The 16,510-nt window shown below is 45.6% G+C and overlaps 1 protein-coding gene across 1 annotated transcript; it reads left to right on the top strand.

Moving 5' to 3' along the window:
• Positions 1–1,904: 1,904 nt before the first annotated feature.
• On the top strand, positions 1,905–16,439 carry LOC136641873 (zinc finger protein RFP-like). Its single transcript, XM_066617961.1, has 7 exons — positions 1,905–2,321; positions 6,419–6,514; positions 9,005–9,235; positions 10,006–10,028; positions 11,864–11,979; positions 13,642–13,758; positions 15,489–16,439. Exons 1-7 carry the CDS (start codon positions 1,905–1,907, stop codon positions 16,001–16,003), a joined length of 1,515 nt encoding a protein of 504 aa, XP_066474058.1. The 3' UTR covers positions 16,004–16,439.
• Positions 16,440–16,510: the final 71 nt, after the last annotated feature.

Below are 16,510 nucleotides of genomic sequence, written 5' to 3' on the forward strand. Positions count from 1 at the left end.
GGCTGGGTGGGAAGAGCCTGGAAGTGAGTTTAATGCTCACTTCTCATGCTCTCCTGCCCAGACTGTTTGAAGGAGGAAGTTATGAAAAAGTGCTGGGCTCAGGAGGAAGCAGCAGCAGTGGTGGCAGTGATTTCTGCACAAGCCAAAAAAAGGGGGGGGGGGAATTCTGACACTGTTTTAGGTATGATTTGATCTCAGGCTAAAAAGAGGAGTTAACTGGAGATTAACTTCAGGGGGGCTTCAGGGCATCTATGAACTCAAACAACCTTTTGTGTGTACATTTTTATGTGCATTTTTCTGGATGGGCTCCATAGGTTTCGTCAGATTCTCAAAGAGAATCATCAGATTCTCAAAGAGGTCTGTGACCCCCCAAAATGTTAAAAACCACCAAGCTGTCAACTTTATTTATTTACAATATTCTCTCTAAGGAGAGCCAAGGTGACTTATAAACAATTCAGAAGGTACGAAGAACATCAGAAACAAAATGGCACAATAAGCTAAAACCCATAAAACATTAAACCAAACATTAAAACACGATTGCAATAAAACAAAGTGGCGGCGACCACCTTATAGAAGAGGATTGAAGCCTGTAAAAGTTTTAGAGTGTGGAAAGATAATGGGAGTGCTCTTCCAACAGCCCTGCTGTGACATGGGAATGATGGGAGAGGCCCTGAGGGAGGAAAGTTAACTATTTCTGCCTAATGTTGCATATACACAACAGGGATCAAAGGTGTACACCAGTGGGCTGGGCAGAAATAGATTTAAAAAGGAAGAATCTGAAGGAAAGAAGAAGAGACAGAGTGTTTGGCCTAGGAGTTAGTCTGTGGAGGGTTGGTGAAGGAACACTACAGCTCTCCCTCTTTTACACCACATGTTCCCACAAAGGGGAAGGGACACAGCTGGCTGCAGGTTTTGCACGTCTAAGGCCTCAAGGTTCCTGCAGCAGTAGCCCCTGCCCCAGACTCATCACCCCAAAAAATTCAGATGGCAGGGCTTGGTGAGGCCTTCCTGCTCAGAGTAGACCAGTGTTTCTCAAACTGTGGGTCAGGATGCACTAAGTGGGTCATGAGCCAGTTCCAGGTGGGTCCCCATTCATTTCAATATTTTACTTTTAATAGACTTGATGCTACCATGGTATGTGACTGCATTTGGGGAAATGTGACACATCTGTACTTTAAACAGGCTACTGTGTATATCAACAATGATAGTAAATGGGACTTACTCCTGCCTAAGTGTGGGTAGGATTGCAGCCTAGGATTGTTAAAAATTTTCCTGTTTGAGGATGTCATTTCTGGTCATGACATCACTTCCAGTGGGTCCTGACAGATTCTCATTCTAAGCAGTGGGTCCCGGTGCTAAAACCTTGAGAACCCCTGGAGTATTATTTATTTATTTGTTTGTTTTTCACATTTTTATACCGCCCTTTCTCCAAAGAGCTCAGGGCGATTTACACAGCTGCTCCTCCCCTCTTTCTTGTCCTCACAACAACCCTGTGAGGTAGGTGAGGCTGAGAGAAAGTGACTGGCCCAAGGTCAACCAGGAAGCTTTGTGGCTAAGGGGGAATTTGAACCTGGATCCTCCAGGTCTAAGTCCATCTTCCAAACCACTACACCACCCTGGCTAGAGTAAACAGTACAAGAGACCAGTGTATTCTGTGTAAGGTTGCTCCTTCCTGAGCCATTAAAAACAGCTACTGAGCCAGGCCTCACTATTAAACCCCATGCTGTTCTCAGTGTGGAATAGGTAAACATCAGTCCAACTTCCTCATTGCAGCCTGCAGGAAAATGCTGTCTCCTACACAGCCTGTCATCTCAGCCAATCAGGGAGAGAATGGGTCAATCAGTGGCAGTTTGGGCGGAGAGAGGAAAGTGAAACCTTCTTTTGGGCTCCTGGCAGAGAAAGTCATGGATGCCAACTCTCTCGTAGGAAAACTGAAAAAGGAAGCTTCATGTCCCATCTGCCTGGAGTATTTCCAAGATCCTGTGTTCGTACACTGTGGACACAGTTTCTGCCAAGCCTGCATCACTGAGCACTGGGGAGAACTGGACAAAAACATATCCTGCCCCCAGTGTGGGGAAAGCAGCCAGCTAAGAACCTCCACAGAGAATCAGCACCTGGCAAGAATCGTGGAGATAGCCAAATGCCTGAATCTGGAGGCCACCAAAATGCTGGCAGAAGAACGTGTATGCAGGAGACACTTGGAACTCCAGAAAGTCTTCTGTAAGGATGATAAAATCCCCATCTGTCTGGTGTGCCAGATCTCCAAGGAGCATCGGCACCACCGGGTGATTCCTGTGGAGGAGGCAGCTCAGGATTACAAGGTAGAGTGTCCTCCCCTGGCAATACGTCTTTGCGGTTTCTCAGCTTAGGGAGAACAGCAAGACCCAAGAGGCTCAGTCTGAGCTCTGCCTCCATAACAGGTCCTCTAGGCCAGCGTTTCTCAGCATTGTCCCCTGCTGTACCACTTCACATCGTCCACCTATTGGAAGCACCACCTGAAGTAACTGGTGATGTCATCACCAGTTATCTTCTGGACTGGGAGGCCAGATGCAACACAAGAAACACAGGTAAGAGGCTCAGGGCTGACAGGAGGGCTTTTCTGAGCATTCTGGAGCTGTGCCTGCCAAGTTGAGCCTCCTACCACTGCTTGTTTCATTGCATTGTTGGTTTCACTGCAAGGTGGAGAGGGTCTGGGGGTCCCGCATGTAACAGCAGACACTACCTGACGTACCACCGGCGGTACAAGGACCACTGGTTGAGAAACGCTGCTCTAGAACATGCCCCAGAATCCTCTGCAATGTGCTGGCATTCCATGGTGGGTGTGTAACAGGCAGGACTTGTGAGCAAACAAGTTGGTTCCCAGAAGCTGAAAACCTCAGGTTTTGTCCTACACAGGCCAGTGGAATGAGGAAATGATCTTATGTTTTTATAGATGAATTTAGAAAGGGATTAGGCAAATTCATGGAGGATAAGTCTGTTGGCTGGCTCTTATTTGCAACTCCTGCACAGAATCTCCATATTCAGAGGCATCTTCAACAGTTACTGGGAAGTGATGGCAGGAGAGAGTTTTGCCTTCATGTCTTGCTCGTGGCTTCCTGGTGGTATCAGGTTAGATGGATCCATCAGTTTGGTCTTCGGGTAGCTCTGATGCCAACCAATTTCTGATAACTTCACTCCCAAGAGAAAGTTCAAAAGAAATACAGCACGCTCAGAATTTTGCAAATTTCAAAATATGGACTTTTTTTGAGCCCAAACATGACTTTTTTAAAACTTTTTTGCCCAAAGAAAATCACAAACTGTGTTTCATGCATAAACCTTTTTTCATGCACAAAATTATTAAAATTTTGTATAAAATTACCTTCAGGCTATGTATATAAGGGGTATATAAAACATAAATGAATTTTGTTAAGACTTGAGCCCTAACCCCAAGCTCCCTCATTGTGTGCATGTAAGGATTCCAAAATACAGAAAAATCCAAAACACTTCTGGTCCCAAACAGTATGGATAAAGCAGCAATTTTCAATCTTTTTTATCTCATGGCACACTGACAAGGCACACCATCAGTTTTTGGACCTTTGACAAGGCACACTGCACTGACTGTGAGGGCTCACATCCCCCAGTGGCCCTACTACAAATGATCCTCCCCAAACTCCCACGGCACACCTGCAGATCATCCACGGCGCACCAGTGTGCCACGGTACAGTGGCTGAAAATTGCTGGGATAAAGGATGCCCAACCTATATTTTTGAATGATGGGCATTGCTGAGAGGAAGAGAGCCATCCACTGTCCTTTTTCTCTCTCTTCTAAATGGCTACATGTGCTCTTACATGGTTATGCAGTCTTCCTTTCACACATTCAGAACAAGAACTCTTTATGATCTTGTTCCAAAACTAGCCTGTATATTTAACATTGATACCCTGCCTTTACAAAAGCCGAAGGCAGCTTATAATACTGTACTACTCGATAACATCGATCCAATGTTTAAAAGCATACAATTCAAAAAATAAATTACAAATTTAAGCATGTTTTGTGACTTAACAAATCCAGAGCAACAAATAGGGTTTACCATGAACAGCAACATTTTAATAAAAACCTTTAAGTGCATCTGTTGGATTGCTCTCCTCTTAGAAAATCTACAGTTAGCATTAATTTTCTCTAAAACCAAGTGTAAGAGATGCAAGTCTCTGGATTTGAGAGCACCTGTCCTCTTCCTCCCTCTCCCCACAAAATGGTCTCATGAGGATACAGTGGCCAGTGCTGAGTTTGGATGTAGTAGGCTGTCTCCTCTCTCCTCTGTCAACTAAAATGCCCATTCAGCAATGAAGCTCACTCCATATATGGTTGGCAACCTTCAGTCTCGAAAGACTATGGTATAAGCCTGGGGTCTGCAACCTGTGTTTTTAGAGCCACATGCGGCTCTTTCAGCGGTCTGCTGCGGCTCCCAAGTGGGGGCTGGAAGTGGGGCGCCTTCCCCGTGGCCGCCGCCTAGCCAGCCCAGCCCCGAGGGCGCCTCTCTCTGGCGCGATGTGTTGCGGGCGCTGGCTGCTGGTGAGTGCAGGGTTGGGGCGCCGCCCTCGCCCACAGCAGCTTCTTCGGTAGGCAGGGGCAACGGCGCTGGACAGGGCCGCTGGTGGCGGGCGCGGGGGGCGCTTTGCAGGGACCCCTGTGGCCGGGCAGGGAGAGCTGGCAGCGCTGGCGCGGCCGCGCATAGGCTCTGCGAGCAGGCGCAGGGGGCAGCCGGGCACCTCTTCCCTGAGCCCTTCCTTCCTTCTCCCTGCAGCGGGTAGGGGGCTGAACCATGGGACAGGGCCGTTGGTGGCAGGTGCGGGGGGCGCTTTGCAGGGACCCCTGTGGCCGGGCAGGGAGAGCTGGTGGCGCATGGGCTCAGCAGGGAAGGGTGGGTGAAAGTGGCAAAGGGGGTGACAGAGTGCCTCTCTGTCACCCCCTTTGCTAAACTAATTACTATGTAAAAATACAAAGGCATTTCCGAGGCAGATAAGCTGCGCTCCGAAGCCTCCTCCGACCCCTCCCGCAACTTGGAGTGCTCAGTCCGAGGTGCGCGTGCACCTCCCCTGCGCCCAGGCTGGGCTCTTCTCACCCTGGCACCGTTCCCCCCCTGGCACAGAGCAGGCAGGGGGAACCTTCAGCTCCATCCCTCTGAGTCTGGCAGGCTTCGTGACACCCTTTGCCTTAATGTTGCCCCCCCCCACTGCAGAAGAGATGGGGTGACCGACCCTGGAGCTCCCTGGAGTGCGCCTGCAGGGAGTGCACACTTTCCTGGGAGTAAACCCCATTGAACTGAATGGGACTTACTTCTGAGTAGGCATGCTTAGGATTGGGAGCCAACTCTGGAATCAGCCCCTCTGGCCTTTGTGCGATTTCTCTCCTGGTCAGTGCGCCTGAGCATGGAAGTCAGTCTCTCTGAAACTGACAAGGCAGATTTCCCAAAAGAAGTCTGAGGGTGGAGGATGCGATCCTAATACTACACACACTGACTAAGGAGGAAGCCCCATGGAAATCAGAGAGGCGCTTACTTCTGAGTAAGCCTGCATAAGTCTTCCCATTGCTTCGATTCAGCGCAAAGCAGCATCTGTCAGTTTTTTTTCCCTCCCCTGACTCCACTTTGGAGTCAAATGAAATCCCATTGATTTTAACACACTATAGTTTTTTTATACATAGCATAAAGGTAAAAAAACTATATAAGCAGTGTTATCTTCATTTTAGATGTCAAGAGGCTTTTGTGGCTCCCAAGGTTTTCTTTTCTCCGGAAAACGGGTCTAAATGGCTCTTTGAATGTTTAAGGTTGCCGACCCCTGGTATAAGCCTACAGCACCTGGTATTCCCTGGCGGTCTCCCATCCAAGTATTAACCAGGCCTGACCGTGCTTAGCTTCTGAGATCAGATGAGATCAGGCATACTCCAGAGCCTGGCAAGTGATGTTCTCTTCACCTAAGGCTTAGTGGTTTGTGGCTCTGTGAGAAAAGAAACACTGAATACTTGCAGGGCTGGCCTTAGGACAATTAGGTTGGATCGGGCCCCATGCTGGAGGGGTGTTGTGTTGCTGCAGCCCCAGCATGAAATTGTCCAATCTGAGGCATGGCGAGCGGAGTGCTGTGTGTGCCTACCCACCCACCCCTGTGTCTAAAATGGGCCTCCTGGAAGCAGTTGATGACATCACATCAGTGCCAACTATTTCCAGGTGCTGCGCTTCATCCGTGGCACCATTAGTGCAGGGGTCACTGTGGCTGGTTGGTGAGTAGGAGAGACCCCTGTGCAACTGCATTGCATTGGGCCCCACCGCTCCTGCGGCCAGTCCTGAACACTGGAAAATGGTATTGAAACGACATAGTGGCAATATTCTTTTCTCTCCTTGCAAATCCCCTAAATCCCTTTTCAGTAAATTATTTGTTTAAAAAGGAACAATTTCAGAGGCAACTGCAGATTTGGAAGCAAGAGAGAGAAGACCTCCAGGCGCTGAAAGTGGGTGAAGAGAAGAGACACAGGCAATGTCTGGTAAGATACCAGCTTCCAGAAGGGAGATTGGCTAGGGCTGTCTACTGCTGTATGTTTTTTCCGTGACAAACTTCTGGTGTCCTTAACAACTTTGCAACAGGCAGTTGACTAACTGGTTGAGTACCTACTTAAACAAGCAACAGATCCCAGTCTAGGTGGAACATCTGTGTTTTAATAGGAGTACTAGGAAGAAATTGGGGAAGCGGTTTGCTGTTTATTTGTGAGCAGATATACCTTGATACAGTGTTTCTCAAACTGTGGGTCAGGACCCACTAGGTGGGTTGCAAGCCAATTTCAGGTGGGTCCCCATTCATTTCAATATTTTATTTGTAATGTATCAGACTTGATGCTACCATGTTATATGACTGCATTTGGGGAAATGTTACAGATCTGTACTTTTAAACAGGCGATTATGTATATTCTTTGAACAATGATAGCCAATGGGACTTACTCCTAGGTAAGTGTGGGTAGGATTGCAGCCAAGGACTGTTAAAAATTTTCCTGCTTGATGATGTCACTTCCAATCCTGACATCACTTCTTTCGAGTCCTGACAGATTCTCATTCTAAAAAGTGGGTCTCGGTGCTAAAAGTTTGAGAACCACTGCCTTGGAAGATATGAAAAGGGTTCTGCAAGTTGGAAGTAGAAGCCAGTTGTGTGTGATACTGATTGGCTCCTCCTTCAAGATGTCACCAAATACTCCCCCCCCCCTGCAAAATCCCTTCAGCAGTTTTACACCTTAGAAAAGTTTTCTTAAAGAAAAAAAAATAAGGCAGTAAGTTAGGAGATAAATATGCATGCAGGATGTATATATATATATATCCTGCAGAGCTGAACATCATACCCTCACCTGGTGGAGACTTAGAACTTATGTCCAATACTGGCAGATTTCTTTTTTAAAACTTTCTTGTTTAAAACAAAACACATAGACGAACAGGCCTTGCTGAGGGAGAGTCAGCATGGCTTCTGTAAGGGTAAGTCTTGCCTCACAAACCTTATAGAATTCTTTGAAAAGGTCAACAGGCATGTGGATGTGGGAGAACCCATGGACATTATATATCTGGACTTTCAGAAGGCGTTTGACACGGTCCCTCACCAAAGGCTACTGAAAAAACTCCACAGTCAGGGAATTAGAGGACAGGTCCTCTCGTGGATTGAGAACTGGTTGGAGGCCAGGAAGCAGAGAGTGGGTGTCAATGGGCAATTTTCACAATGGCGAGAGGTGAAAAGCGGTGTGCCCCAAGGATCTGTCCTGGGACCGGTGCTTTTCAACCTCTTCATAAATGACCTGGAGACAGGGTTGAGCAGTGAAGTGGCTAAGTTTGCAGACGACACCAAACTTTTCCGAGTGGTAAAGACCAGAAGTGATTGTGAGGAGCTCCAGAAGGATCTCTCCAGACTGGCAGAATGGGCAGCAAAATGGCAGATGCGCTTCAATGTCAGTAAGTGTAAAGTCATGCACATTGGGGCAAAAAATCAAAACTTTAGATATAGGCTGATGGGTTCTGAGCTGTCTGTGACAGATCAGGAGAGAGATCTTGGGGTGGTGGTGGACAGGTCGATGAAAGTGTCGACCCAATGTGCGGTGGCAGTGAAGAAGGCCAATTCTATGCTTGGGATCATTAGGAAGGGTATTGAGAACAAAACGGTTAGTATTATAATGCCGTTGTACAAATCGATGGTAAGGCCACACCTGGAGTATTGTGTCCAGTTCTGGTCGCCGCATCTCAAAAAAGACATAGTGGAAATGGAAAAGGTGCAAAAGAGAGCGACTAAGATGATTACGGGGCTGGGGCACCTTCCTTATGAGGAAAGGCTACGGCGTTTGGGCCTCTTCAGCCTAGAAAAGAGACGCTTGAGGGGGGACATGATTGAGACATACAAAATTATGCAGGGGATGGACAGAGTGGATAGGGAGATGCTCTTTACACTCTCACATAATACCAGAACCAGGGGACATCCACTAAAATTGAGTGTTGGGCGGGTTAGGACAGACAAAAGAAAATATTTCTTTACTCAGCGCGTGGTCGGTCTGTGGAACTCCTTGCCACAGGATGTGGTGCTGGCGTCTAGCCTAGACGCCTTTAAAAGGGGATTGGACGAGTTTCTGGAGGAAAAATCCATTATGGGGTACAAGCCATGATGTGTATGCGCAACCTCCTGATTTTAGGAATGGGTTAAGTCAGAATGCCAGATGTAGGGGAGAGCACCAGAATGAGGTCTCTTGTTATCTGGTGTGCTCCCTGGGGCATTTGGTGGGCCGCTGTGAGATACAGGAAGCTGGACTAGATGGGCCTATGGCCTGATCCAGTGGGGCTGTTCTTATGTTCTTATGTTCTTAACTTTTGATCATAAATACATATCTACAAAATCAGGGAACCATTTCTTGCACTGATAATGCGATTCTTTGTGGGTCCCAGAAGAGCCTAGTGACAATGCTATGAAACTCTCTGCCCTCCTACCCATTCCCTATTTTATCTGCTTGTTACAGGAAAGGTTAGACAATGAAAGCAAGAGGATTATGTCTGAATTTGAGCAGCTCCGTCAATTTCTAGAGGATCAAGAACAACTTCTCTTGGCCAGGCTGGAGCAGCTGCAGAAGGAGGTGATGAAAGAGGAGAAGATAATCATTTTTAGACTCTCTGAGGAAATTTCCAACCTCAGCGACCTCATTGCTGAAATAGAAGAGAAGCAGAAGCAGCCAATGAGCGAATTCTTACAGGTGAAGTTCTTTAATAAGACTGCAGTCCTATGCACACTTACCTGCGAATAAGGCCACAATCCTAACCCATTTTCCAGCACTGACATAAGGGCAATGCAGCTCTGAGGTAAGGGAACAAACATTCCCTTACTTTGAGGAGGCCTCCATGAGTGACACCCAACTGCAGGATGCAGCATACATCCCACTGGCACAGCTATGCCAGTGCTGGAAAGTGGGTTAGGATTGCGCCCTAAGTGTCATTGAACCCAATAGGACTTCTGAGTAGACATGCAATGCTGTAAGTTGGGTATTCTAGTACTTAAATTTCTCTGAGCAGCAAGGAATGAAAATGCATTCCATTTTGGTGGGATGCAGGGGTTGGACTAAATGACCTTTTAGGTCCCTTCCAATTCTGATTCTATGAGGCGGGTGTCTTGAGCCATTGTTTTCCATTTTTGAGCATTTCTGTTGGTTTTATCAAGTGAGAAGTATTGTCCCTATTTGGAGATGAATATGACATAATGAAAATCCTTTTTTAATTAGAAAAAGCTGGGAGAAATAGCAGGTAAGACTCACACAACTGATAATCATGAACAAATGCTTTAAGTGCATGCAAATCCTGTTTTCAGCTGGAAGTAAGTGCTAGGAGGTTAAACCTGAAGATTTCTGGAAAATGGTAATGCTTCATTCTTCTACAAATGAAATATCTGAAAAAGCGATGATCGAGAGAATTGTGGCAAAAATGGTTTTGATTAATTGATCTCACTTTCTGTTTTCTTTCCCATTTTTAGAACCTCAAACACACCTTAAGCAGGTATGGGATTCCTCTTTGCTCCTCTTAATTTGCCCTGCACAGCCAACCTAAAGGGGACAATTCCTTGCTTGAGAACCAAAGCTAGAGTGGGCGGCTGGTTCATTTAAGTATCTAGAGATAGACTTGCTAGCATTTATATTTTTAAAGGGAAACCAGCCATGGCTTTTTCCCAGGAACCTTTGGTGCAGCCTGAGATTTGTTTGGTATCTAGCATAGTCTAACCAAATAATGTCCGCATTATATCTCCTCCAGCTTGGGGGCTTTTCCACCACATTTTTCCTCCCCACCCCATTTCTTGTTTTCTTCACATGAAGAACAGTTGATGTGCACTGAAGCTTGTAACTTCTTTGTGACTTTCCAACTGGCCCAAATGTTCTTTCTGGATATTTTCTAATGGATCAATACTTTTGTTCAGCACCGAGCAAGGGGGAGAATTAAGAACAGCTCCCTCATTGCTAATATTTCGGCGTGGACTGAAGACCTTTTTATTTCAAAAAGCTTTTAAATGTTGACTGGATGGCTGGCTTTTCTTTCACCTTTTATTAGAATCCACGGGGTTTGTTTTTTTAGCTTTTAATTATTTGAAAATTGTTTTTTATTATTGTTTTTAATTGTTAACTGCGTATTTTTAATTGTTGTAAGCCGCCTTGTGTGCCCATGGGGCAGAAAGGTGGGATATAAATTAATAAAATAATAATAAATAATAATTGCTCAGTAGTCGGGCACCCAGCTTTCCATGGAGAAGGTTTCAAGTTCAGCGCTACACATCTCCAGGCAGGGTTGAAAAAAACCCTGCCTGAAACCCTGGAGAGCCACTGCCAGCCAATGTAGACAGCAGTGACCTAGACTAATAGATGACTCGGTATAAGGGAGCTTCATGTACTGAAAACATTTCATGAGCGAAACAGCTGTACATAGATTGTCTGTTCGATCTAAGTGGCTTAGGAACAAATTACACTGAGAAGAGTCAGCCAGCAGATTGAATAGGTTGTTGAAACATTTCCTCTGTGACACCATCTCATAGCTCTTAATTTCTGTCTTCTTGGTCTGGTATCCCAAAGTCCCCTTTGGGATATGCTGTACTGGAGGCTGTCATGGGGTCTTCCACAACAGCTGAGACTGCAGGGTTCACAGTGGGGTGCAGAAATCCCATTGAGTCTACCTTCCTCTCTGAACATGTCCCTACTGGGCAGGATCTGGTTGGTGGGACATGATACAGTGAGAAGGTCAGAGGAAGGGAAGGAGAAAGAGACTCCTCACTGCCTGTGTTTGGCGAGCAGTGGTGTCGCTAGCAAAGTGGTACATCACCACACCACCAGCCGGGGCATTGCCCCACCCACTGCATGGGAGGAGGTCCATCATAGGGGTGACACACTGGCCTCCTGCACCAGGGGATGCCAACCCTAGTGATGTTACTGTTGGGGGAAGTTGTGGTAGGAGGGGTCAGGCCCTCCTTGGGGAGGGAGTCTCCACTTGCTTCCTCACTGCATTGTTTCCTAGGTTGCCATTTATTTGTCAACATCTGCATAATGTATCATTTGCATAAGCACAGTGAGCTACCAAAGAACCACTGATGACCTTAGGTTATCACTGGCTCATTATCATATTAAATATATGGTCTGGAACAATCATATCCAACTTTCCAGCACTGATGCAACTATGACAAAGTAGAGCACACTGCATTCTGCGGTGGGGGGTTGAGTCACAAAGGGAACATCTGTTACCTTAACTCAGGGCTGCATTGCAGCTGCATCAGTGTTGGAACACTGGACAGGATTGGGCCCTAAGTCCCATGCTAGGAAAGCCTATGATTTCAGCCTTTTCTCCACTTCCAGATGCAAGAGTCTGAATACCCAGAAGCCAGTGGAATCTTTGCCTGACTTAGAGGAGAGACTAAATACATTTTCTGAGAGGAACAAGCATCTAGAAGATACTCTAAAGACGCTGAAAGGTATTCGGGTAGCAGAAATAGAGGAGTCTTGTTCCTGGGAAATTGAGAGAAGCTGGGCCACTAGTTGTTCCCAGTAGGTAGGATGGAACTCTTTTGGGAATCAAGGGGCCACAGCAAATAAAGCCGAACACATCTGGTTTCAAAGGGAATGCTGCAGTCACGGTAGATTCTGTAGGACTGAATGACCTCATGGTCCAACAATATAAGGCAGCTTCCTATGTCCACTTGTGAGTACATCATAGGGATGATAGCAGTGTGTGTTGGGTACAATGCAGCATTACAGGCTTTTGCTGGGAACTGGTGCAGTGTACAGGCTTAGCCATACTGTCCTGGTTGGCAACCTTCAGTCTCGAAAGACTATGGTATAAGCCTGCAGCACCCGGTAATCCCAGGCGGTCTCCCATCCAAGTACTAACCAGGCCTGACCCTGCTTAGCTTCCGAGATCAGACGAGATACGCAGAAGTAAATCGCAGTGACTCTGTTTAGAGACTACATGGAACCATGGTTTAATCCTGGTTACACACAACATTCCCATTAGGTACATGTGCTCCTTCTCATGCATTACAAGAAGAAGTGTTAAACTTCCTGGATCTGGCCTAGAACAAACCAAGATCTTCTGGGCTCCGACGTCACACCACATCCTGGTTTGTTTTAAAGTAGAACTGGAAGTTAAACATTTCTTCCCTTGTTTGCAAGCCAATGCTCAGAAGCATCGTTCAGACCCACAATTAAACTACGATTCAGTATGATGCTTGCACAGTACCACACTACTAGGTAAGTATGCATAGGATTGTGGTTTAAGGTGATGAGCTACAAATAAGAAAAGTTCCTGCCTTGAATTAAACAGGGGAGCTCTCAAGGCATGAGGCAACAATGATCCCAATGGCCACTGTGCCACATGAACTGAGCACATGTCCTAGAAGAGTTGATTCAGGGCCGCTGTATTTTTAATTGTTGCCCAGTAGATGAACTTGTGTTAGGCAAAAAAGCTGCATCTGCTGAAATTCCCCCCTCTCCCATACTACTATAGGTACAGGTGACCTGCCTATTTTTACATCTGGTCATTGTCTTTGCATCTTTCTCTTAAACCTGAAAGAAATAGGATGGTGATGCTGCTGCTGTGACTCAGCTTAGGTCAAGACACAACAACTTGCAGGTCCAAGCTTTGAGTTGAAAACCAAGCCTGTAGAACAGTGGTGCTCCAAGTCACAACTGCTAAATGTGTGCCTGGAATGCGATCCCCCATCCGGACTGCATCCGAGCTTTTTGCCCAGGCATCGCACAAAGTCCTCCTCGTTCAAAGTCCTCCTCGTTCCTCCTCCGGCCTCCCAGAAGGCCGCACAACAGGACGTCTGGGCAGATGCGACTGCCCAGAGTGTCCCTGCCCTCCGAATGAGGAGGACTTTGAAAGTTGCCTGGGCAGAACTGCTCACCAGGCAGACAGATTTGTCGAACCCTGGATTTTGCTCCTGGGCTGGAGTTTGAGCAGCCCTGCCATAGAACATTCTCCAGCTGTTCTATAACATGCAAAGGTTCTGGGCAGGTGCACAGCAGTTCCTCAGCAGATAACAATGTAAATAGTATGCAGGAATGTATACATTTGAAACCAATGGCCTGAGCACATTAGCTTGTGAAATCTAATTTTTTATGCCCTTTCCTAGCTGTGCTGTCACGTGAACAGGAAGGCACACTTTTGTCAGAAGATAAACCGGAAGTCCGGAAAGGCAGAAGATTGTTTGAATTGCCCTATACTGAGCTGAAAAAGATAGGCAACAGAGGTCAGTCGGTGCATGCATTCTGGCCATGGCAGTGGTGGCTTGGCAAGGGAAAGCCATTTTTGGTGGCATCCCCATAAAAAGTTTTACTTTGACTTTTAACCTTTCTGCATAGCTTTATAGGTAAAAGATTTTCCTTGCAATGACCAGCAGTGCCTACAACATATACCGTAGATACTCACCTATAGTACCTGAAATTTTTGCCAAGTAATCAAGCTCCAATTCTCACTTGGCCTGATCTCCGGGTCAATCAGAGGGCAGAGCCTTTCCACTCTGAACAGTTTCCTTTCTCAAGCGGCAGACAGGCAGATGCCAAGTTTCTCAAGCAGCAGGCAGGCACCAGGCAGGCAGGGCAGAGATCCTTTCTACGGCAACTGGGAAATTCCAGCCAAAGTTAACCTTTTAATCTCCTTCCTTCTGCTGCAGCCTGGTTCTACTTGGCAAATGCTTGCAAAGCAGGTCTGTTTTTTGAAACACCAGGATGGGACCCTCCTTCCCAGGCTACAATTCAGTGCACCATTACTTAAGAATAACACCCATGGAAAACAGTGGGTCTACTTCAGAGTAAAAAGGCTTGCAAATATATGCAGCTGCATCTCTCTACTGTGAATTGAATTACACACTCCCAGTTATGTGTTATGGGTTGTATGTTGTACGTAGAGCTTCTGGCTTAACACACCAGACACCTTAAAGGTGGATTTGATTCATGGTTCAATCTTTTTCACTTGCATATCCCCTGGCAGCCTATTTCCATAAATTGTACCCTTCCTATTAGCAAAATGTTTGTAATTAATAATACAAGCCCTCATCTCCCCCATATGAAAACCCCCCCCATATGAAACTTCATAGGAAACTCCCCCATATGAAAACTTCATGTATTCATCACAGTGTTTTCTCTTTTAATCTGTGTGAAGAACAGAAGACTCTGCCTTTGCAGTGTTTTGCACCAGAAGTGTGCTGAGAAATTCTGGCTGATTTTTTGTTATTTGATTATTTGATTTTTCTCTGTAAACCGCTTTGTGAACTTTTAGTTGAAAAGCGGTATATAAATACTGTTGATTGATTGATTGATTGATTGATTGATTGATTGATTGATTGATTGATCACTTTCCATATTATGTTTCAGCTTTTTTACTGAGCTGGTTTTGAATCACTGGTGCATACATGAATTGATGACCAAAAACTAGCTATTGGTGGGCCTTTCAGCATCAACTAGCTACCTTCCTTCCTGCCTTGCTGGCCCTGCAAAGCATTCTGGAGCAAGACCTGCCTTTTTCTGCCATTATTCCATTCTTTTTCAAGTACCCCTACAGGTCCTGTTGAGTGTCCCTGGGAGTACATGAATACCAGGTTGGGAACCACTGTTTACAGTGGTTTACACTGTTTACAGTGGTTTGTTTACAGTGCACTTACTCTGAAAGTGTTTACAAAAAAGTGGTGAAGACCAGAATTTAAAAAAGAATAAAAATGTATCTTATGAACTTTTATTATGTTTTTAATAAATTAGAGACTATAGTTCTTAGGTAACAATTAGTGGTAGGTTATTTTTCAGGATCTGGCCTCCGGTAAAATCTATAGTCAGACACGCCCCTAAGTTTGACCCCCAACTTATCCAAGGGTCATAGAAAATTCCATGATTGTTGGCTCAAAACCTGCCCTTGACTTATCTGTGGGGTGGACTTATAGGCGAGTGTCCGCGGTGCTTTTATCCTTTCCATACTCTTCCCTTCCAGTGAACGTGACTTTGGATCCTGAGACAGCAAACCCCTTCCTCATCCTATCAGCAGATCACAAGAGTGTGAGACTAGGAGACCTATGGCAAGATGTACCTGACAATCCTGAGAGATTTGACACTTATCCCTGTGTGCTGGGCTACCAGGCATTCACATCAGGGAGACATTACTGGGAGATTGAAGTAGGAAGTGGGAGTTACTGGGCTGTGGGTTTTGCCAAGGAATCTGTCAGAAGGAAAGGAGAGATCACCCCTAGCCCAGAGGAACAAATCTGGGCTCTACAGCAATATGGAGACCACTATGAAGCTCTTACCTATCCTGTTACCAACCTGTCCTTGAGCAGCTGTCCCAAGAGGGTTCGAGTATTTCTGGACTATGAAGAGAACCAAGTGGCATTTTTTGATGCCGATACAGCAGCTTTGATCTACCTCTTTTCACCCACTACTTTCTGTCAGGAGAAAGTTCTGCCTTGGCTCTGGGTCTGGCCAGGAACTGAGCTGAGACTTTACCAGTGAGATTTTGTCCTGGTATGTCAGTCTAATGAGCTTGAATAGCATACGTACAAAAATGACATTTCTAGTTTTTGTCAGCTACTGTCTCTGACTCTGGAGCTATAGCTTTGTGTAAACACAAAGCTTGTGCCAAGATTCTTGTAAAGCATACTGTGTAGTCAATTCTGAATTGATTCTAAATTAAAATCTGTAGGCCGATTTAAAGTATGAACATTTTGGACAATATTTAGTGCCTTTAAAACAGCCAAAATTAAGAGAAACATATGTTGTCTAATACTAAAGGAAAACATCTGTTTCATACGAACACTATTCAGGTTCATGTACTCGAATACTATGTACACTTGAACACTAGTTTACTTGTATTCTATGTACAAGTTTATGTATTAAGTTTGTTATGTTTTTGTGCAACACTGATCTTGATCGGAATTATAGAAATCAACATGCGCAAAGATGAATATTTGCATTTACATTCTGTGTCTATATTTTTAAATCAAGCTCAGATTTTCTTTT

This window comes from Tiliqua scincoides, chromosome 2 (assembly GCF_035046505.1).
Source record: "Tiliqua scincoides isolate rTilSci1 chromosome 2, rTilSci1.hap2, whole genome shotgun sequence".
NCBI lineage: Eukaryota > Metazoa > Chordata > Lepidosauria > Squamata > Scincidae > Tiliqua > Tiliqua scincoides.

Bases quoted from the DNA above. Each gene is read 5' to 3' on its own strand.
- LOC136641873 (XM_066617961.1), top strand. From the start codon at position 1,905: ATGGATGCCAACTCTCTCGTAGGAAAACTGAAAAAGGAAGCTTCATGT. The intron at 9,236-10,005 runs GTGAAGTTCTTT...TCCCATTTTTAG, and splicing joins CAATGAGCGAATTCTTACAG to AACCTCAAACACACCTTAAG. The intron at 11,980-13,641 runs GTATTCGGGTAG...GCCCTTTCCTAG, and splicing joins TACTCTAAAGACGCTGAAAG to CTGTGCTGTCACGTGAACAG.